This window comes from Euprymna scolopes, chromosome 19 (genome assembly GCF_053919585.1).
Source record: "Euprymna scolopes isolate OS-2025 chromosome 19, ASM5391958v1, whole genome shotgun sequence".
NCBI classification, from domain to species: domain Eukaryota; kingdom Metazoa; phylum Mollusca; class Cephalopoda; order Sepiida; family Sepiolidae; genus Euprymna; species Euprymna scolopes.
The window spans coordinates 60,589,381-60,614,173 of record NC_136500.1 but is presented as its reverse complement, the minus strand read 5'-3'; the positions used below and the strand labels follow the sequence as shown (position 1 = coordinate 60,614,173).

General features: G+C 33.6%; 1 protein-coding gene across 1 annotated transcript in view; it reads right to left on the bottom strand.

Annotated features, from left to right (window-relative positions):
- Nucleotides 1-24,793, bottom strand: part of LOC145303652 (uncharacterized) — a 50,694-nt gene that overhangs the window by 15,840 nt on the left and 10,061 nt on the right. The window contains exons 2-3 of the mRNA XM_080145221.1: nt 15,919-17,098; nt 2,142-2,199 (exon numbers count right to left, since the gene is read on the bottom strand). Coding sequence (XP_080001347.1) covers nt 2,142-2,199; nt 15,919-17,065 — 1,205 coding nt within the window. The 5' untranslated portion in view covers nt 17,066-17,098. The remainder of the gene's footprint in view (nt 1-2,141; nt 2,200-15,918; nt 17,099-24,793) is intronic.

The following is a 24,793-nucleotide window of genomic DNA, read 5'->3' as shown; positions in this document are numbered from 1 at the left end:
ATGCTATCAATCCAATGCAATACCACAACGCCAACTTTTCTCTTACCAGTGGTAGCTTGTGCACCATAGCATATAGACTCTCAATTATAGAAATGGCAAATAACCCCAGTGCCAATCACAATCCTTGGTGATGGATAGTGTTCAATTCTCTAATGTATGATTTCCTTGTTGATCCATAAAGAAAACAAGCACAGTCTAATTTGGATCTCACACATATTTGATAAAGTTTCAGAAATGTTTTTTCATCAGCTCTGCAGGTTGTATGTAATGAATGCCATTAGTTGTAGATCATTTTTTAATTGGCATAATCCAACAAAAATAATATCTAAAATTTAGAAATAAAAAATTAATTTTTTGAAGAGTCAAACAGCCATTTACATCATTTAATGTTATCAAGATGTACACTCATCTTTTAATGTTATGATGTAAAGGGAAGCAACTCTGATTTCTTTTCACAGAGTTATTTCCCAGATGCCAACTAAAGTTATATGTATGTTCGGAGAGAGGAATTGGCTGAATGAAGGAGAATCGAAGGACGGATAAGCAGGCAAGATAGAAGTTATGACACACTTTTGCCTTGGGCAATACCAGTTAGCCCTGCTAGTCTACATATATGGCACATTCGGTTCCAGTATTGATATTCATAAAATAATGCCACAGATGATATGCTACCTTCTAGTACTCCCATTTCTTGCTCTTTCCAAGTTGAGAGAGTATCCCCAAGTTTCACTCTAAATACTCTATTGCACATAAAATCTTTTATCAGTTTTGACATTATAACCTTCAGTCCCATTTCTTTCAAATCTCTTAATATTCTGTGTTTCCATGTTGGATCATAAGCTTTAATATTGTTTCAACATTCTCTTTTTTTATATTATTTGGATTATTCGAACTGCTGTTTTGCAGTGTTATTCTTATGTTTCAGCCAATCTAACCTACAACCTTCTTTTCGTATATCTTTGTCTTTCTGTCGAAGACAGGAATCTGTATCAAATTTTGAACAGAACCTTTTATTTAATCCACAGGGATAGCATGCTCTTATTTTATCAGCCATGACTGTGTAATGGATAGAGTACTAAGTAAAATTTAATTTTAAGTGACACTCTTTTGGAGATTTAAGGCTCAATCCTCAGTGCAGTCATAATAAGAATACAACTGTGAATTCAGACCTTGCAGGTGAGAGTATAAAATGGTAGAGCTTTTGTGTATGTTCTCTTAGTATTTGGGGAGGGTAGAACATCTTGTGGCCAGGATTTGTTTGGTTGTTAATAGTCAGATTGCATTTTGATTTGTAGCTATGGGAATTATTTTGGATTATTTTAATAAATTTAATTTTCTTTTGGGTAGCCTTGTTTAAAAGGCAAATTTATTTTTTGTTTGAGTTTTATTTATTTGTGAAATCATCCTGTTTACAGGGTCTCAAATCTGTTTCTAATTGGAGTAGTTTTTTTGTTCTTGAGATTGATCTATTTTTGTAAGACTGTCAATTGGACGAGCGTTTTTTTACAGCTTGCTTATTCTGTGTGACTTTTGTGGTGCCTAGCCATTGAGGCCATTTTATAAGGAGAGGCCTTTGAGTTTTCCTTATGTCTTTTAGTTGGTTTTCTTTGGTATTTAAGTTATTTTTTTTTTCTTTTGGTGGGGGAGTACTTGTTTGTTTTCAGTAACTGCTAAACCTTAAATATCACCAATCAAATTGATCTCCTTACTTGTTTCTTTCCTTTGATTTTATACTATCTCTCCTCTTTCCCATCATTTTTCACTTCTCTAAGCCAGTTTTGCCTAACTTTATAAAAGAAGACTATTTTCATAATAACAAGATATACCAAAAAAAAAAAGGTTGAAGGTTACGTTGGCTGAAACTTGAGAATAATAACAGTTTCTCTCATGAGCTAAGTTCAAGTTTATGTTATTTAAATCACACTTTTTAAAAATTTTTAACTTAAGAAACCAAAAACATATAGAAGCATAATTGATTTCTTAGGCTTCTATGGTTAAGTGGGATTTGTTGTCTATTTTCTATTTTCCTAGTTAGACTTTTAATAATTGAGTATAGAATCTAATTTATCAAATAATCAAAAATGTTTAAGCATAAAAAAACAGAAAAAAGTTGTAAGAAAAAGAAACATTTGTAAACTTACCTAGAATTTGGAGATTTTGATGCCTTTGGTTGTTCAGGAAATTTCGCAGATTTCTTCTCTGAAATGATTTATCAGAAAACATTGAAAGGAATTAAGAACTGGTGATTTATTTGACCAACTTTAGTTTTGAAAATATGTACAATTGCTTAATAATTACCAACAGAAAAAAAGACAAAATCAGTTAAATTATTTTGAAATCAAAAGGTTTTGTTTCATCTGCATTAAAAAGCATAAGCCAATTTTATCTTAAACTGTTACATTATAAGATGGTTTTACTAGACAAACAAATCAAACAATTAGCACCATTTAGTATGCTTATACATCACAATAAAAGAGTAAGAAGTAATACAATAATAGAAAGAGAAATCAACTTCTCATTACTTTTTGGAACAATTAAAGTAAAATTATACAAAAGTTTCTGCAAAGGAACAAAAAAATAAAATTCAATGGTTTTGACAAATTATTCTTATTGAGAGAAATATTCGTGTTGATGTGATAGAAAATGAATTAAAGGTAAGTTTTAAAAGATTATATTTTTAGATTTACACATGTGTCCGTCAAAAGAAAGAACTGCTGTTTTCCATCAACACTAACATCTCTCCTGTTGCAGCAACGTTTTTGATTGTTTGGGCATGCAGCCTGTTTTCTGGAGATGGAGTTAATTTGCAATGTAATCCTCCTTACCTCTCTGCTTTTGTGGTGCAAGCATGTCGGTAGACATGATTCATGATTCAAGATTGTTATAGGGTAAGCTGATCAACTCTTTTCAGGAATAAATAGACTTACCCAGGGACTACAAATACTGTTGCATCTAAATATGGAAGCGATTTGTAGTAGTCGTTTCCCTATAATCATGATGTGTACTTCTGTAACATGCTTTCGTTAATACACTTTTTGTCAAATATATCACTGTGTTTATCTTGGTTATTACCAGTCTGCAAGTTCACAGCAGGTATGCAGTGCAGGAAGAAGCTGGCTCAACCCACCTAAGTTGATCTCTATTGCGACAAAAACATATTTTTAAATTCTAAAATAAACATGGTGTTTGGAATAAATTTGAGAATTATTTATTTTTATTTCAAAACTATATGAAGTATGTAATATCAATAAAAATTTAATGGACAGCTGTTTCTGTGTACTATTAGTTTGAAAGCTGGAAACTATGGATGACTGGAAAGCACCAGAATATTGGAAAAAAAAGTGGTCTACATAATGATGATTCACATTGAATTTAAAAAATTGGTAATATTAGTTACAGTTCACTATTTCTTGAATACCTTGAGAGGTTAGCTGGAGAAATGCATTGGATATGTGGAAGCAGTGACTAGCAGGAAGTATAAAGCAAACATTCTGATTGCTTACAATGTAGACCTTGGCAAGAGTGATGAGTGTCAAAGTGACTGTTATGAAGAAAGTGGTCAATGATGGTCTTTGCTATTCCTCACACGAGTCAACTACTCACCACCAAGAGCCAATCACCTTATGAAAGTCATCTTTTCTTTTCTTGAGAACCTTTTTCATATAGGAGAGATGTTGCTAGCCTTTCTCTACTCTCTCATTATGTTTATGGCATGTGCTAAACTGAGCTGATCCTACTTCCTGTAAAACATTCAAAGCAAGAACTCATCTAGCTAAAACCACAGCAAAGAACTTTCCTTTCTATCCTTCCTAGAACATCTTATCTGTGAAACAAAATACCATGGAGCTGCTTCCCAACTGACTACAACATGACAGCAAGTACTTATTGAACCCTTCCCTTGGATAATCAAATTTGTTCCATGACATCCATTATTTCCAATCTTCTCATAATGTTGTTCACCACCTAATTAACAATCTTGTTAATCTTTATCCTTGAGTAGCTCTCAGGCCTTGATAAGAGATGACATTAGTTAAACCAAAAAGGTAAAACACCCAATTGTGTTGGAGATATTCTTGTCTAGAAAGAATCAGACTAACTTCCACCAGGACCAGTTGCATAATGTGCAGAACAACAAGTGACTACCCTCCAACCTGCACAAAGTCTTGTGCATCATGGAGACAAAGTTCCCATAAACATTTCCAGCAAAGGCCATCTCATGCTGCCCCACATCTTTGAAAAGAAACTCAGATTCAGTTCAGACAGCTATATTGAGTTGCTGGCCACTGTTAAACACTAGATGAAGATGATGATTGTGAGAAAGCCATATATGTGGCAGCATAACTTAGCTCCAACGTCACATTTCTGGAAAATTCAAAAGTAGCAGTTTAATAACTTCCATAACTTCTTCATCAGTTCCAATACTTGTCCTTTCTCACAACTTGCCTGATAACAACTCTATGAGCTGTTATGTGTGGCATGCAGAGAAAGGCACTAACCATATCACCTGCAATACTAAGAATGAGCTGATTGCCAGAATCAAACTGGCATTGAAGGACATTGTAAAGGCCACATGCTTTTGCTTCAATTCCTATCTGGAGGTTGTGATGAAAACTCTGAATGTCTTTTTTGAGTCAGCTCTATTCAGTAAAAGATCCTCTAAAATATGAATTTTGAGAATATATCAATCATTGACCAAGATATGTTTTATGCTTTCCTTTCCCAAAAGTGTTGAATATATCAACACCTTTGTACATAGGTATAAAAAAAATTCAAAACATTTCTTAAGATCGTGTTGCATTAAATAATACTAAGAGATGATCAGAGGCCATAGAGAAGAATAGTGATTACATTAGCAAGTAATTCTGACATCGATGAGGTCAAGAAAGTTCAGCATGGAGCTACTAAGGTGTTTTCAACACTACAGGATCTGCTTAACGAGAAACAAGGATGCTGCCTTTTTAATGTATTGGCAACATGATTCAAATTTACAAAATCCTGACAGAAGGAAGATAAGGTCAACCAACAAAATCTTCTACCACTAAACACAACTAATAGAACAAGAGAATATGGATTCAAGCTCACCAAAACATATAATATAAAATATTGGGTTATAAGTGGTTAATGACTGAAATGAACTGCTAGAAAGGGTTGCTAATGCCAAAAATGTCAATGATTTTTAAGGGACAACTGGTCAAGTATTAGTCATATAGACAATATTCGGTTTGACCCATGCATGTGTTAGCATCAGTGACATGACCAGGCATAGAGTGAGTGTTAGCCTTTTACCTGAAAAAGATATGATGATAAACAAATCTCAGATTGTGTTATTTTTATTAAGCCTTAAAAAAATAAATAACTTTCATGCAATATGATATAAGCATTTCAATAACTTATTTCCATAATCTCTCTCTCTACATACATATATATATATTAGCATTACAAGTTAATTTTTTTCTTTTAAGATAATTGTTATTTTATCAACTTGCATGAAAAGAGCTATGTAAAAAATGCTTAAAACCGTTTGAATTCAAAAGTTATGAGAATTTTAAGAGCCAAAATTTACGCTTTTCCATGGATATTTTTCTTTAGAAAAAGTGGGCTAAATTACAGACCTCAACATTTCAAGGCATTTGGTAATTTTGCCATCATTTATTTATTTTTCAAGCTTTTAGGTAAAATTGTGTGCTCTTTCTGATTATGCAGTCGAATATGATGTATCTCTTTACAGACGTACCCCTCCACCGTACTGTATACCGATACTCTATGGCTGACTGGGATAGCTTACATACATTCATATCTGATTTACCTCTGCACTCCATGTTTAAAAAGGAAGTGTCCTCTATAGTATCAGATCTGACCGAATGGTTAATTGTAGGCATAGACCAATTCATACCATCTAAAAAATTCCAACAAAAACCTAACAGCCAGCCATGGTTCTCCCCAGAATGTGCTGCTGCTATCGCGCACAGAAATCACTTTTTCCATAACTACCAACGTAATAGATGCACTGAGATTAAAGCTGCTTTCAGGACTGCCAGCAACCATGTAAAAGAGTAATAAAAAATGCAAGAGAGCTATATGCCCAGTCTGTTAAATCCAAGGTAGCTGATCAGCGGCTTGGTTCCCACCAGTTTTGGCAAATAACAAATAGGATCCTGAACAGAAGTGTGCGTTCTATCCCAACCATTATCAATGGACCAGAGATCATCTCGTCAGCATCAGACAAGGCCAAACTATTTGCAAAGAACTTTGCAGCTAATTCTACCCTATGCGACGAAGGCCATTAACTCCCCATATTTCCTCCTATAACACAGAACATGCTAGGTAACATACAAATATCCGTGCATGAGGTCGTCAAGCTAATCAAGAATCTAGATTCCAGTAAAGCAACTGGCCCTGACGGCATCCCAATTATAGTGTTAAAAAAGCTTCAACCAGAACTTGCTCCCATACTTACGAAACTGTTTAAGCGCTGCCTTAAGGAGAAGTGTTTCCGACTCCCTGGAAAACCTCATCAGTTTACCCTGTATTTAAGAATTCAGGTGATAAGTAATCTCCCTCTCAGTACAGACCAATAAGTCTCCTGTGTGTTATGAGTAAGTTGCTGTAATCCATATTAAATAGAGAAATAGTCAACCACCTCAGCAGAAACAACCTTCTTAGTGACACACAATATGGTTTCCGTTCTGCAAGCTCTACCCCAGATGTGCTAACGATTATATCCCACAGGATTAGTGAATCTCTTGACAAAGGCTTCCTTTCTAGGGCAATTGCTCTTGACATATCAAAGGCCTTCGATAAGGTATGGCATAAGGGTCTACTTCTCAAGATTTCCAGCTACGGTATAACTGGAAATATTTTCTCAATCATTAAATCATTTCTCTCCGATAGGTTCATAAGAGTAGTGGTCGATGGACAAAAATCAGAGGCCTGCAGTATTAATGCTGGAGTCCCTCAAGAGTCAATCCTGGGCCCAACTCTCTTCCTGATCTACATCAACGACCTCCCTAAACAAATACTTAAATCATTCGTTGACATCTATGCTGATGACACGACCATCTAAGGCAGCACATCAAAGGCTGTAAATGACAAAGTTCTCTCTGATTCTCTCTCCTATGATCTTGAGCGTGTGGTTCAGTGGGGGAAGACGTGGCTGGTTACCTTTAATGCATCTAAAACCAAACTCCTATCCTTACATCATCAACGCTCTGATCCCCATCTGGCATCAATTGGGATGGATGGCTCTCGTCTGGGAGAGGCCCCGTGTTTTGACAAGCTTCTGGGTTTGACCTTTACTCCTGATCTGAAATGGAACACGTATATCAAGTCTGTTGCCAAGGTCGCTGGAAAGATGGTGGGATCCTTCTACCGCTCCAGAAGATATCTCACTACTGATGCAATTCTCTATCTATATAAAAGCCAAGTACGTCCAAGGATGAAATACTGCTGCCATATCTGGGCAGGAGCTGCTAAAAACAGCCTATCCTGCCTTGACAGAGTACAAAATCGACTTCGTGGCTTAGTGGGAGATGCCCTTTTCTCTACCCTGCAACCTTTCTCCCACAGAAGAGACGTTGCGAGCCTATCCTTGTTTTATCGTTATTTCCATGGCAAGTGCTCGTCTGAACTCCAATCTCTGGTCCCCCCTCGCCAATCTTTCACGAAAAACACCCATCTAGCTGAATCCACTGTGAAAAATTTCCCCCACTCTATATCTGTGCCTAAATCAAAACGTGGATTCCATGAACAAAGCTTCTTTCTTAGAACTGCACGCCTGTGGAACTCTGTTCCGTCTGCCTGCTTCCCACCTGACTACAACTTGGATGTGTTCAAGTCCAACGTTAACAAATTCCTAATGAACCACCCCCTTAAGTAAACACTTTCAAATCTCCACACTAACGTACTGTACTTGCAATAACCCTTATCCCTGAGTGGCTTCCGGGCCTTGATAAGTGGTGACCACCGTGTACAAAAAAAAACAAAAAAAAAAACACATAAGCCATGAATTATAAATTTCAATTTTTTTTTTAAACTGACACATGCTATCATACACTGGGTGTCTATTCATGAACAAAACCAAATATTATAGTGGTATTTACGTATAGCTTTATTGAGAGCAGGTATTTTCCTGCCTCCTCACCGAAGGAGAGCTTAATCTGGGTGTAGCCATTGAATGCCTAAAGAGCATTCATAGCCGGTATTTACTACTCCGCTCAAAGAAAAAAAAAATTGAGTAGATATGAATAAATCGAAGAAAATTTTTCATATAGATTTTGGATTTCTGTAAAAGATGGAAATTCCCATAGTCGACCAGAACTTATGCATTTTGGGACCAGTCCAATTTTCAATTTTGTAAATCCTCTCTATCTAGCCCTAAATATACTCCTATTTTCTGAGATGCAACCATAAATCGTACTCTACGTGAATCCTTGATGTAGCTTTCACAGTACCAGGATACTAGGAATCCTGATAAGCATCATTGATGGTAATTTTTGTCATTTCTATTCTGTTGTTTTACTGAAAATTCAACTATGTGAACAAAGAAATAAAATGGTAATTTTTTACCTTGTTTCCACCTTAACATTTAAAATGATTACTTTTTTAGGTTTCAGGGTATACTGAAAACAAATATCGCATTTAAATTTTCTGCAAATAAGTAGTTTTTCCGGATATTAAGCAATGTCATTTCTTAATTAGTGGCCATATTGGTATGCGCGAGCACGCAAACCTAACCTCAAAAAACTATGCGCAAACACACTAACCAAGATGGCCACCAGCAATAACATAAGAAATGACATTGCTTAATATCCGGAAAATACTTATTTGAGGAAAATTTTAATGCGATATTCATTTTCAGCATACCTGAAACCTTTAAAGATAGTCATTTTAAAGAAAAATGTTAAGGTGGAAACAAGGTAAAAATTTACAAAATGCATCACAATGAAATCCTTTATCGAACCGCCTAATTATTATTATTTAGATATCTTCAGTTAAAAAAAAACAAAAAAAAACGGATTTGTTTTACAGATTTAAAAAAATGGTCTTGACAATGAATTAAAAATAAATTCAAGTTTCACGATATATTTTATTTAATTGTTAGTACAGAATAGTTAACAAAACACCCTTTCTTCCCCATGTTAAGAATGGGTTTCTAAATAATGTTATTATTTCAGCATGGTAGCATAAGTGTACAAGTACCTTTTATTTGTTATATATTTGTTTTGTTTTTTGTTTGTTTTTTACCACTAAAAAACAAACGCATATACTTAGTACATTTTGTTGTTTTTTTAACGCTTTTAGTACATGTGTACTACAAGCGTTAAAAACAACAACATAGTATTGTTTGGAAATCAAATTTGAAAAACTTGATAATAATTTTTTTAAATTCTACCCAGAATAAAAAATGAAACTTTTTTTCTGCTTTCGTTTTGAAAGCAGAAAAAACTTTTTTCTATTTTTAAGAGAATATACACTCGTCAATACGCTGACAAATAAGAGAATACAAACTCGTTAATACGCGATGGTTGATGCATAGCTAACTATCGCTGTCATCGTTTCCCTTTAAGCGATTTTAATTTCTATAAAAGATAACATTTTAAAGAAATTTCCGCACAATTAATAATTATCAAATATTTACATATTATACATGAAAATAATTCTGAAACTATTATCTATATGAAAATGGATGATATATACCGATTTATCTTATCAATTTTGAAATATTCTTTGTCAAATTTTTTCGGTCATAACTTTGCTTCCTGTGGTCGAAAAAATAAAAATCAAACACCAGTAGAGATAGACTTCTTTGTTTATAACCATATCCAATCAAATTTGACCCCGTGCATATGTATCCAAACGTAACATATGAAATGTAAACATTGAACAAAGCTCTAGTCCATCACCTTACAGATGCTAAACTTCTGACGACCAACAACATGGATTTAGGCAAGCCCGTTCCACAGCAGACATCCTAACTGTAATCTCTGAGCGTATATACCATTCACTTGACAAAGCAGGGGAGGGTAAAGCGGTAACTCTAGATATATCTAAGGCTTTTGACAGGGTATGGCATGAAGGTCTTCTCAGGAAAATCAGATCATACGGTATCACTGGAAGAATATTTAACGTGATTAAATCCTTCTTAGATAAGAGAAAAATCCAGGTTGTCCTCGATGGTCGTATATCTAAACAATATGATATAAATGCGGGAGTGTCTCAGGGGTTTATCCTTGGACCTCTATTATTCCTAATATTCATAAATGACCTCCCTGACAAAATTGTCTGTGAATTGTCTGTATATATGCTGATGACACCACGTTCTATAACAGACATGACAGGAAAACAAATGAACACATATCTAATGAAATGGCAGAAACACTAGAGGATGACCTCCAATCTGTAGTGGAATGGGGACAAAAATGGATTGTCACATTCAATGCTGCCAAGACTAAACTTGTTTCCTTCAATAACTACAAGAAACCTTCTCTACCACCAATAGCAATGGCCAAAGACTCTTTATTTGAAAGTACATCTTTTAAACTTCTCAGCCTAACATTCACAGGAAACCGGAGTTGGAACAATTACATTGGGAACATTGCTAGGACCGCTGCGAAAAAGGTAGGTTTTCTCTACCGTGCTAGAAAGCTACTAACGCCTGAAAGTATCCTGTACCTCTATAAGGCAACCATTTGCCCATGTATGGAATATTGTTGTCATATTTAGGCTGGTGCATCTGCTACTAGTTTCTCACGTCTAGACAAGGTTCAAAAGAGAATTGCCAACGGTCATCTAAGCTTCAGCCTCTGCCTCATCAACGAAATGTAGCATCCCTCTGCCTATTCTACAAGTACTTTAACGATGAATGCTCCGACGAACTGCAAGCACTTGTACCCCCTCTACGTAAATACCCCCGACAAACCCGACAAGCAGCAAAATCCCATTCCTTCACAGTAGAGATCTCTAGATGCAAAAGAGCCTTCTACTCCAGTAGTTTCTTCCCCAGAACCGCTAGACTTTGGAATTCCCTTCTGGGTCCCTGCTTCCCCAACTGTACTGACATGCAGAAGTTCAAGTGTAACTCCCCACATAGTACCCCTGTAGCTTATGTGCCTAATAGTAGCCCCCTACATCAAAGTGGCAATGTGCCTTGTTTGGGGTGAAAATGTAGTAATAAAATATATATATATATATATATATATATATATATATATATATATATATATACGAGGTACCTTCAATAAGTTTCCAGACATTTATTATATATACAGGAATTTAAAATTGCTGTAGACTCTTCAAACTTCAGTATGTTATTGCTATACCTTTTATTAGATGACTAAGCAATTTTTATGATTTCAGGTTCAAATGAAGAGCTACAGCAGGCATTGGAATACACCCTACTAAAGCCTGATTGTTACAGCTGGTGAATTTCAAAAATGCAATCTGGACATGAGAAAATTTTAGAAGAAGGATATGCAATAAAATTCTGTTTTAAACTTGGAAAAAAATGCCACAGAAACGTATGGAATATTCAGATTGTTTTTAGACCATTTTGCATGAATCGAGCATCAGTTTTTGAGTGGCTTAAGAGATTCAAGGAAGTCAGGGAGTCTGTGAGGGATAAGAAGTTTGGGAGGAGTAAGGAAGTGAGAACACCAGAGTTGATTGGCCAAATAAAGAATTTCATGGTTAAGGACCATCATGTGTCTATAGAGACAATAAGTACACAGTTTGATGGGAATCAAGACAGTTCCTCACCCTCACTATAGTCCAGACCTTGCACCCTGTGACTTCTGGTTGTTCCCTAAGCTCAAGGAAAACCTTAGAGGCGGTTGTTATGAGAAAATTGAGGAGATGAAAGAGGCTGTGACAAAGGTCACTGACATGCTCACACAAGAGAACTGCCATGGGGCCTTCCAGAAGTTGTTGGAATGGTACATCAAGGGCATTGCAGTCAGAGGAGATTACTTTAAAGGGACTAGAGTTTCATGTGTGTACTACTAATAAAAGTGCCCATACGAAAAAGTCAAGAAACTTATTGAAGGCACCTTGTTTGTATGTGTATGTATATATATATATACACACACACACACACACACATGAGCAACAAAAAAAATGGGCTAAGCGTGAAAGAAGGAAGAAATTGATTTTTAAATATTTTTCTATGAATTTTTGTTAATTTTAACTAAAAATTTCTATTTTGCAGATCATTATTATTATAGCATATAATAATAAATGGAAAAATTAATCCTAAAAATGGTAAGACCGCATCTTGGCGAGGATATAAAAACTGAATTGCAGAGTTAAGGCAGCCGAAAATGATTTACAAGCAGATTTTTAATGTTTTAAGAAAAGAAAATGTGAAAACATCTCTTTCTGTAATGAAGCAAATTGGTCGAAGGTTCAAAGTCGAACGCTTGGTAAAAGGGAAATCTGGATCTGGACGCCCTAGAGCATCCACTTTAAAGGACGACCACAGGCTTAAATTAACTATTTTGAAGGGTCGAAAGAAAACTTATGTTGACCATAGCAAAGAATTCAAAACAAGGGCTGGAAATTCTCTTTCTAGATATACAATATCTAGACAAATGAAAGAAATGGGATTTTCTCCTAAAAGGTGTGCAAAGAAGCCATTCTTATCTAAGAAGAACATCAATGATAGAAAGAGATTTTTCTCGTGTTATGGCAAGAAAGATACAAACTGGTTCAGGAATGTTTTCTGGTTAGATGAACCAAGATTTTGTCTTGTTAGTGATGCTCCCGAACGGTGCAATCGAAGAACTGGAGAAAGAATTTTGCCAAGTTGCATAAAAACAACATTTAAATATGGAAATGGAGGGATAATGGTATGGGGAACTTTTACTGCAGCAGGAGTTGGGGAACATATTAGATGTGAGAAGTCAATCAATGCAAAAAAATACATTCAAATATTAGAAACAGGACTGTTACCAAGTATCCAGAAGCTGGGAATATCTCAGAACATTATTTTTCAACATGATAATGCCCCTGCACACACTGCTAAAGTCACAAGAAAATTGTTTTCTGATAATTCAATTAATGTGATATTTTGGCCAGGTCAAAGCTCTGATTTAAACCCAATCGAGAATATTTGGTCCATAATATCTCGTGCATTGGCTGAAAGAACTTTTGAGAACAATGACAAACTGCGGGAAGCTGTGCAAAGCGAATGGAATAGCATCTCCTCTTCGCAGTGTTCCATTTGGTTGAGAACATATCTAAAAGGATTGATCTTTTAAAGAAATCAAAAGTAAATGCGATTCCATACTAAGCATTTATTAAAGTAAATATCTTGTTTTGTGTTATTAGTCACGTTTAAGTTTCCTTGTTCAATTTTTCATTGTTCAATATAGCTTTTAGTGCAATAAAATGTATAAAATTTGTTTGGCCCATTTTTTTTGCTCACAAGTGTGTATATATATATATATATATATATATATATATATATATATATATATATATATATATTTAAGTGACCTTGTCTGTGAAGAATGGTCTCTACCAAACTACTCTTTCAATTTATTTAAATTAAAATTTTGTGTAAACTAAGCTGATATATTTATTTTATTTCTTTACAATAAAATAAAATATGGAAAACAATAATTAATTTAAAGCTCTCAAGGCATAATTTTTTTTTTTTACATGTAAATTTTTAATTTTTTAGTACCATTGTTTTTTCTGTTTACACCTTTAAGGTGCTATCTCTTTATAAAAAGCATTACTGAGTTTCGACTATGGGTATAATAAGACATATTTCACCCTGGAAATGAGGCAGAGATAAAGTAATCCTCTGATTTTTTTTTTATTAAAAAACAAACTATTTCCACTTTCATTGTCTATCCTTGATTAAAACAAAATGATGTGTTTTGAAAGTGTAGCTAATTTCATAATTCAGCATATGACTTTTTGAAGCTTTTTAAACATAGGCCTGTCCACTCTTGCATGGCTAGTCAAAGATAATTTACTGCTATAATAAGTATGAAATAATATTTTTATTACTTTGAAGTCACTGGAAGCCACTAATGAGTGTTAGGCAGATGGTGAGACAACAGTGATGATCAGTAATGGTAAAACTTGGGTAGAGTTTAATTATATAAGAGGACAGCTCAACAAAGAATTTACATTGGGCTTGACCATGTTATAGTCAGGTAGGAAGCAGCTCCATGGTATTGTGTTCGACAGACGGACAGTTTTAGGAAAGAAACTGCTCATGGAATTTTTGTTTAGTTTTAGGCAAAGATAGAGAGCGAGGGAAATTGTTGACAGTTGTTGTAGCTAGACGAGTATTCAATGCAAAAGTTTTACAGGGGAAGCGGCATAGATTGAAGCTCAGTCGAGCACCTACCATAATAGTAACAATAGAGCAGAGAATTAAAGACTTAAGATTTGATCTAAACCTTTATGCATAGTGAATCCAAGTCATTTTCATTGAGTACTATCAGTCATAAATAAAGACTTTTCTCTGGCGGAGAAATGTCTCTGCTAGGTGATTTGGTTACACACTGATCAATCAGCTTGCAAGACATATTGATTTCATGTATCCTCTGAAGAACTATTTCAAACACTTTGAGAATCACAGCTGATTAACAAAGAGAACTCTGAAAGCAACAAGGAAAGATCTCCCCCTTTTTCTCTCTCCTGTTCCTGTCAATTCGACACTCAAGCATCGACTATCTTCACCTGAAACTAACTGTTGGCAGACCTTTGACAACTTAAAGAACTCATTTCTTCACTTGAACAATGTCCAATTTTCTACCACCTATGCCAAACCATGTTAGTAATTGAATAAATCCTTTTGTTGTTGTTATAAAAAAATTGGTTTTGTTTTTGCTTTCATGCAATGGTTTTTGTTACACACTATGAATATATAGAAGTGTGTTTCATTTCTGTAATGCAATTTTATTTTTTGTCACTTGATAATATTGACTTTAGAGAGAAATTTTATCAGATCAACTACAGAGTGACCCAAAAAAACACCATCCATGGAATTGTTAAAGTTCACAATCGTTTTTGTAATACAACCATATTTTTACACAAATAAACTGACGTCTATGCACAACTTGTCCACCAATCTTCAGTTAGGAATGTCTAGCAGTCTTTGTTTTATAGTCATTCAATAATATAAAAGGATATCTTGGTGATTGTCTCATTAGCAGAACGTGTGATCTTACATAGGCTTCACACTCACCAACCCATAAATCCTTTTCTCATAACTTTTAGCTCTAGGGTTATCTAAAAAATGATGTCAATCAAAATAATCCACAGACTGTTTCTGAAGTGCATGGGGCCATAACAATACAAATCAGAGTATTAGCCATGGATTTGTTTACTCAATCCTAAACTCAATAGAGTTCAGATTATTCTTGTAATGGTCTGTTTCCTGTTGATTGCAAATAAAACTGGTTCTGTGCAGTTCTAGGAGGTCCACCTCCTAGACTTTATCTTCTTTGAGAAGTAGTTAGTTTATTTCTAATCACCTGAGGCGGCTCTACCAGGGAATGCTGATGGGGCTACGCAGGCATCTTTACAGAATCATGTTCCTTCTCGAGGGGGGGGGGACTTTTCAATCCCACTTTCCAACCCTTATGTCATATTTCTTACTGTAGGAGAGAAATAAATACTTTCAGAGTAGTACAGGGAGTTTGTTAGAGTTACCAGACAATTTTACGTCATATTCTAAGGGTGTTTATCCTTGAATGGTAATAAAATATAGACTGTTGGACATTCATGACTGAAACATGGTGGGCAAGTCAGGCAACCACTGAAGTTTGTTTGAATCAAATATGGTCGGATTGCAGAAAGGATTGTGAATTTTATTAACGGTTCCATGGCTGGTACATTTTTTTAGTCACTCTATGATAATATTCAAATGTATATATAAAGAAAATAAAGAAGAGATATTACCTGGTGAGGCGGCAGTTTTGGACTTTTTTCTGCTAAAATCCGTTTCCATATCCAAATATTTTCGATTTGGAATACTTCTTCGTCCGCTCTTACGAATACTTGTTGCTTCTGGCACCAAAGCAACATTAAGTTTGGGAGATTTTGGAGACAATGGAGTTTTATCACATTCTCTTAAAGATTCCTTTTCGGGACTACTCTCATAAGAATTGGCAGTATTTGGATCTGAATTGCAAACATCTGATTTATTCTGTAAAATATTCTCATCAATTAAACGATTTTCAATAAGATTCTTTTCATTTACAGAATCGGCACCATTAGAAATTTCATTCTGAGAATTACAGCCACCTACAATACCGTCGTTATGATTTTGTTCATCACTAGTAATGTCATTTGTTTTGGTATCATCACAAGACTCTGGAATCAGTTGTAGTTCATGTGCAGCTGGAACTGCATCACTCATGTGCATTTCATCAGGTGAAACTGCTGCTGTTGCCAATGTCGGATCGGCTTTTTGCAAAATGGGATCGCAAACGGAATCTACATTATTATCGTTGCTGCTCACGCTTTTTGCAATTTTTACGCTGATATGTTCAGAATTGTCATCAATCTTTTGGGGGAAAATTATATCCCGAGTTCCATTGAGCAAGTTGGTTGATTTGAGTTGAGTATTTTTATTATCTGGTGAAGAAAGGTTACTGCTCTCCGTCAAGCGGCTCTCCTGATCACTTGCAGCCCCATTTGGAGCGTTTACCTTTGGAGGAGAGTCTGATATCGTATCCTTGTCTTCCTTATCGGTATTTTGAAGACAAGAAACTGTTTCCTTAGGAACAATATTAAGAGGTTTCTCCTCTCTTTTGCTTTTCTCAACTGATCCCTTATCTGTCTTTGGAGTTGTAATCTTAGCATCAGGAATTTTGTTTCCTTTGCGACCATTTTGTTTTGGATTTTGTTCTGGCTTGGATCTATTCACAGAATGAGTTGATAATGGTTTTTTTATGCTGCGACCAGGAGTCTGTGATTTTGTAAAGTTCCAAGAAGTGGCCTTATTACTTCTGCCACCACCACCTCCTCCTGTTCCCCCACCTTTTGACCGTGTGTTCGGTTTTCTTTCCCCATCCGAGGAGCTAGTACTTCTTGTGGAAGGCATGGCAAGATTTTGACACACATAAGACTGGAAAAACTGAAATAAAAGTAAAAGATACAATTTTATCAAGAGTTAAAAATGACATTCAATTGTACAAAATAACATCTTCACATTTTGACTTTAAAATTTCATCCATTTTTCCAGCAACAATTGATATTATTTATTCTTCAAAAAACAAATCTGGAAAATTTATTCTTTCTGTACCAATTTGGACATGGCTGTGTTCAAAACGAAATTTTCTACATAGGGTTGGATGAAGTAAAAAGTGGAAAATTCTATTAGAATTTTAAGATTAGAATTACATGTTCAGGATGTGACACCACAGACAGGAAAGCCTCCATCCAGTGACACAGACAACTGATAAAATATTCTTCTTGATTTCTAAACTAGGAAAGAATTGTTAGATCCCAAATAATCGTGCACTGTTGTGGTTTTGTCAATGATGACTGCAAGAAAGAGAAAGCGAACGACGAGTAAATATACATGCTGCTATGTGTCATACCTGAGACTATTCTCTATGTCTACAAATATACTATCAGACCATGTATGGAATACTGTTGTCATATTTGGGCTGGTGAATCTCTGTTGTATTTGGAGGTTCCTGAGAAGGTGCAGAAATGTATTTGTATTTTGATTGCTCCCTCCTTTTCTTATCTGCAATCTTTCTCTCACAAACACAATGTTGTTAGTCTCAATCTTTTTTATAATTATTATGATAAGTGTTTATAGGTATCCCAAACCAAAATTTTATTTTCATCATATCTAAAAGAAACTAATGTGGTCATATAGATTTTTGTAAACCATAAACAAAAGTACCAAATTTATTTTGGTAGCTCAATTAGCCATGAAGTTATGATCGTTCAAAGTTTGTCGGAAAGTTGAAAATTTGCTATCATAGTCCAGAAGCCAAATTTCATAGTATATAACTAAAAATGTAAGCTACTAACAAGTGAAAAATCCTTATAAATGTAATGTCATCTTGTGGTAAATGAAAATTAATACTAATGAAAGCAATAATTATTAGATGAAACCAACCTAAACACTAGGCAAAATCCCACTACCAACGGGGGAAAAAGTGCAAATATGACACAGAAATGCAATTTGACTATTCATATCAATTTCATTTCAATAACTAATGTATTGAATCTTCTTAGTATGATTCATAACACATTAGAAATTAAGATAATTTTTTCTTTTAATTATAAATTGATAAAACCACTCAATTGTGGACCATGTAAAAGCGGCCAAACAGACAATTTGGTAAAAAGGGGGAAAAAGGGTTTAAAAAAATTAGTCAAAAGTATATGTTACTGAAATTGCTGTAAAAATGTAACCATTGGAGGTAGAAGCTGAAAACTTTGCAACTTTACTAATTTTTGGGTGATGAATTCTAAAAAATGTTTGCCTTGTTTCTAATAACAAAACTTTTTGTCACAGAAATATTTTTACTTTAGGAAATTTAAACTCACCAAAAAAGACAGACAACAATAAGATTTAGAAATTTGTTATACAAAAAGTCACAAGTCATTTTTTCAAGCATTGAAAACTTTCAATTTAAAAGACAAGAAAACAAGAAAGATATTTTATAGGCAGAGGTCTTACTACAATTTCTTTCCTTATTGATTTTCTCTCAGAATTCTTTCATAAGCTTCTGCTATGGTAGATATATCAAGAACACTCCAAATCCTACCATCACTTGAAACTGGCATTACCTCAAAACCCCATCTGTAAACAAATGCTGACTCTACTTGTGCAATGTCATCTGACAAAGGCCATCGAAAAAAATCTTTTCTATTGCGATAAAAATGTTATTACAGCGCTAGATGCAGATATAATCTCAATGGCTTGGCCAATGTAAAAGTTAGTGTCATAGTAGACAGCAACCCATTGTCTTTGATGCTCATAACTGAAGATATCCTGAGATGGTTCTTCATCACAACTGCAGGAGTTATCTGAATGTTCAGCATATTCACTAAGGGACTTTTTTGTTGCTTTGAAAGTGGAAATGAATTGTGGATTTCTTCTCAAGTAGTCAGAGTGAGCAGCTTCCAGTTGAGCTTTAGTTCAACTGGTGCTGATTTTGACACCTAAAACAGCCTTGAGATATCTCAGTTCAAGTTTATCAAAAACACCTGATAGAACATATAGGTCTCGGGGATACTTCTACAGTTTATCACTGAAAATGGAGACGCTATTTTTTTCGTGCACCTGTCGTTAAAATCCGAGGGAGAAATCAGTATTTTAAACTATGACTGAAGCATGAAATAAATAACAAAAAAAAATTAAGCTAGATAATGATTTTTCGGTTTCATTTAAATTAATTTGTTGTTGACCCTTTAAAGTTGCTTTAATTCAAAATAATGTTTCATTAAAATTATTTATTTGTTCAGAAAAAAAAACAAAAGTATTTTATAAAAATCCAATGTGGCTTTCAATTACATGTTTTATTAAAATTATATTTTCTTATGCAAACTTTTCAATAAATGTTTATTTACTTTTTTCATAGTTCTATCCGGAAGTAATTAATATCTAGTTTAATTTTTTTTTGTTATTTCTAACTTCGGTCATAGTTTAAAATACTGATTTCTCCCTCTGATTTTAACGAAAAAAATGGCACCTCCATTTTCGGTGATAAACTGTAGAAATACCATCTCGGGAATTATTAAATAAACAAAAAAAAATGATTTTTACAGTAAAATTAATTTTTTCATTTATGTGCCATGTGCACATAACTTAATTATAATTTCAGTTCTTATTTTTTAAGTAATGTACTTAATTAATTAAAAATTAATTTAACAAAATCTTCAAATTTATCAAAAACACCCAATAGAACATAAACAAAAAAAAAATGCACATTTTTACGTGAAATTAATTTTTTATTTACATATGACTTGTTGCACGTAGCTTAAAACTTAGCTATATTTTGTTAATTTTTTTTTTTTAAGTAATGTAACTGTACAGTCTAATAAAAAATAATTTAACAAAATGTTAGATATATCAAAAACGCCCGACAGAACATAAGAGAAATAAGTAAACAAAAAATGAGGCACATTTTTTTAAATGAAAAAAATTTTTTCCGTCGGTCACACGCAACTAAAAATGTTTTTTTTGGTTTAAAATGTATCCAGTTTAATTTTTAAAAGATAATTTAACAATGCTGAAGCTTATCCAACCGAAAGAAGATAAAGTAAAGAACATATAAAAGTTTGAAAGAAGATATAGAAAATAAACAACTAACATTTTTTAAATTGTAAATTTTCATTTCTTTTATTGACACTCTTTTCACACTAAAAATATTATTTAAACAATAACTTTCTATAACTTTTAAATAAACAAAAACAAACTCACTTAAGAACTTTCATGATGATACTTCTTACTTTGGTCACTTGGGATTAAGTTGTAAATCTCGATGTGTAGATACAGTCACTTTTATTAATGGCGCTCCTTGATTTATGAGCGTAGTAATATGACATCAACAGATTGTTAAAAAGAGGAGATATTTCTCTACAAAACGGTGCAATTTTCAGATTTTTTTCAATTGAATTTCTTTCATATTTCTTTTACTGAAGTTTTCAAGTTGGATTTTTTTGTGAAAAACAACTTAAAACCCTTTTCTAAGCTCATCATATTGATAAGTGACCTTTTTTCTTTAAAATGGTACTAATTTTTTATACCTAGAGATTCACAATATTGCGTGCACAAAGTTTTAAAAACACCAACATTTTTTTGTGTAAAAAATAAAGCCGCGTTCACCAAAATAGTGACATAACTTGAAGTAACCTGGAAAAAAACTATTAAAGACACAAGAAAATTAATTATATATCTATAAAGCAAAAAGATGACCTTTTATTAAAATCCAAAGTTATCAAAATAACCCAAAAAATAAATGAGATATCGCAAGTTGAAGTTAAGGGAAATTTAATTTTATTTACCAGTTTGGGATACCTAGTATTTATCAGAATTGCCTGATCTATTCCCTGCTTCCTTTATTCCAGATTGTTTGACTTGTTGGCCTAATGGTTTCCATCAGTTTTCTGTTTTGATACATCATTATAATACAGCTTACTATTTCAGTAGCTTCTTTCCAAAATCTGCAAGCTTGTGGAACTCTCTTCCTGCTGACCGTTTTCCTCCTACATATAGTCTTGGTCTTTTCAAAACTAAGACCAACAGGCATTTCCAGTCTTTGCGATAATCATCTTTCATTCTTTTTAGTTGCTTAAGTAATTTCATGTCTTGTCTAGAGAGATTTCTATATAAAAAAAAAAGTTTAAACTAAACATTTTAGGGTAGCATATTATATGGTCTATGATTTGGAAATTTGAAATAGCACTTTTGTTGCTAAACAAAGAAATCGAATGGCCACATCTTAAAAATATCAGTTCTAATGTTTCTGAATTTTTTGGATAAGGATTTATACTTTATGTCATTTAGATTATTTGAACTACTATTCTCATCTTGATTACGGTAGTGTTTGAATATATGGTTAAGTGTTAGTTTTACTCATTTAGAACTGCTTTAATGTTTCACCGCTCATTCATTTTGTGACCAAATTTCAAACAATTTTTACAGTTCATAGGTCACATTCTCAGCTATATTTTGAAATAAAAATCTTCAATTTTCGTTCATTACAACAAAAGTTATAATAAAATTACTGGTGTTCAAAAGTCTTCAGATAAGTAAGGAACGTGAGAGACAGTTTCTTCTGATTGGGTGTTGGTTATCATAGCAACTTTTTTAACATTGACATTTTAGAGACGATCTTTTTTGATTGGCTGCTGATTACCATAGCAACTTTTTCATCATTGACACCCTCATATATCATAGTAGGAATGTCGCTCGGATGCCATCTTATTTGGGTTATATATAGAGAGTTAACAAAAGTGATCGTCTTTGCCGTGCTAGGGCAGATAATCTTTCGCTTATGATGTCATCTGTTAATTCTGTTTCTCTCTTTTTTTGTCCCTTTTTTTCTGTTTATTTACTTAATTACGTTTTTTATTTGATTTTTTTTATTTAGTCAATTTAAGAAGTTGGTAATAATTTTTTTATGGATTGTTGACAATGCGTATGATATTGAACACAAAAAAGATAATATTATTTCAAAGCAAAGCCTGGAAAAATCATGGATTACATAGAAAAATGCAAGCATGAAAAGTAATATGGTTAAGATTAAACTTAAAAAAGTCAAAAGACTAGTTGTTAAATCTGGAAAAGAAAAGGGCAAGATATTCTAGTAAAAATATAATAAATTTATAACTTAAAATATTGCAGCATTAAGAATTATTTTACTTTTCTAAGTTTAATCTTAACCATATTACTTTTCATGCTCGCATTTTTCTATGTAATATTCATAATGTTTCAGCTGATGTACTCTTTAGCCTTCTTTAGGTGAATTTTTTTTAAATTAGGAACTTTTATTTTGAACTCAGAATTCTGTCCAGGTTCCTTATTTCAACAATGTATTATTTTCTAATCTTGAGTGTTATTCATACAACAATTCGAATGATATAATGCCTGATCTCATTCAAGTGTATCTCCTCAAACTCGGGAATCTGCACAGAATTTTCAACAGAACCCTTTTGATAGTTTTCATGTGTTAGTTGAATAATTTTTTTTATAAATTGCTGAGTTAACTTTCATATATGATAAAGAAATGTCCATAATTGCATACTTTTAATTGATCTATTAATGTTGTGGGTAGATTTTAAAATAGCTAATGAAATCAGTTTCCTTTTAGCAAAAATAAACACTGCCAATCCAAAGTAATTAAAATTCTTTTAACAAACAATTCAGTGTTAATCTGTGATTTTCTAATCACATTACAAAAGAGCTACGATACAAAGTTTTCCTGTCAGGAATTTATCCGTACATAATCTGGAGAGCTTCACTACATGCTTGAGAACAAAATTCCACCTAAACGTTTATTGTTTTGTTGTGTCATCATGTATGGTTTTTCTGAATATATTAAAGTACTTGCTAAAGCTATTTTCAAAATTGGATAGGTACACACCTTGCCAAACCACTTTATTTTACACATCACCTAATGCTGGGATGCATGGAGACCAGTCGAAGATGCTATCTAAGAAATATACTACTCCTCTTCTACAAAGCTTTTATGTGCATCATCGAACACTACAAATGCCCTACCATCTTTTCACATAGAATTCCTATTCTTGAAAAAGATTTATTACTTCAGATATCAGTGTGAACCTGCCATGAATATCGGATACATGTCCTAAGGATTGAACAAATGAAACAGTAAGTGATGGAGCGATTTCAATATTTTTTCTGAATCTGTTTTAAATTCCCGATTCCAATGCAATTACTGATTATAATTCTTTTATACCCTCTAAATATTTAACTATATAGTTTTGTGTTTTTAGTTTTTTATTAAGATTACTGTAAAACCCCATATAATGTATCTAAACATAAAAATACACTTGTGTGTGTGGGAGGGGAGGGTTCTATACATTTTAGTTTTGCCAGTAGTTTAAGCTCAATAAATATTTAGCATTTTATTATTAGTTCTGCAATGGAAAATTTAAGTTTTGAACAAAAACAAATAAAAGAAAAACAATTAAAAGAATCGTTTTTAGCATTGGAAAATAAGCACAATTTTTTTTCTTCTGATTAATCGTCCTGACACTCTAAACAGTACATTGCATTATGGGTAGGTAGACGTTTTTTTATTTGGAATTTTCAACGTCAGTTCTTACATTGAAAGGTTGATTATTATCTGCTTTGCACTAATCACTCCACAGATCGATGCTTTAAAATCTCGAGTTATGCACAGTAAAATTTTCGTTGAAACATTTTGGAGGCGATTTATATTTTCTGTTGACAACATTTATTAAGTAAACAAAAATAATTTCTTTATTCTTAAAACTAAGGATGGTCTACTTTAATTGGGTTTTAGTTCCATAAATTACGGTAGTATGGACATATTTGGCAATTATACATACACTTATTTGAACACATATACATATATCATTTTTTATGTAAATAAAAGTTATCTTGGACATGTTCTTCCAGTCATCAACATGGCAGACTTTGGAAAAAAATCAAGCCCACAACTACATTATATATGATTTTTATTTTTTTAATCCTTTGAGATGAGACTTCATAATTTGTGATATTTATTTTTTGCGGACTGTTATCCTCATCTTCATAGTTGTTGTTTCACTACGTTTCAGTCAACTCATCCTCTGGCCTTCTTCAGGTAGTTAACTGCGACAGTATAGGAATACTGAGTCTTGTAACTGTATCCTCAGTAATTACTGTCTTCCATAGTTGTTGTCTAATCACGTTTTGCCCAACTAATCCTAATGGCCTGAAGATAGCGGTTTCAATCCTACCCAAGCAGGCCAGAGGATGAGTTGGGCAAAACGAGGTGAGACAACAACAACTATGGAAGGCAGTAATTACTGGGGATACAGTTACAAGACTCAGCATTTCAGGTAACCGCCTGAAGAAGGCCAGAGGATGGGTTGGCCTAAACGTGGTAAAACAACAACTGCGAAGATGAGGATAACAGTCTGCAAAAAATGAATACACAACTACATTATCTGAAACTTTACCGATGGGCTATGCCTTGCCAATATGTATGATTTTTTAACATTTAAATATTAACTCATGTTTTTGTTGTTTTTACTGACATTAGTGACAGCACGAAAACATTACCATGTATTTGGCTCATTTTCTAAGTGATAAAGAATTACCTCCCTTTAC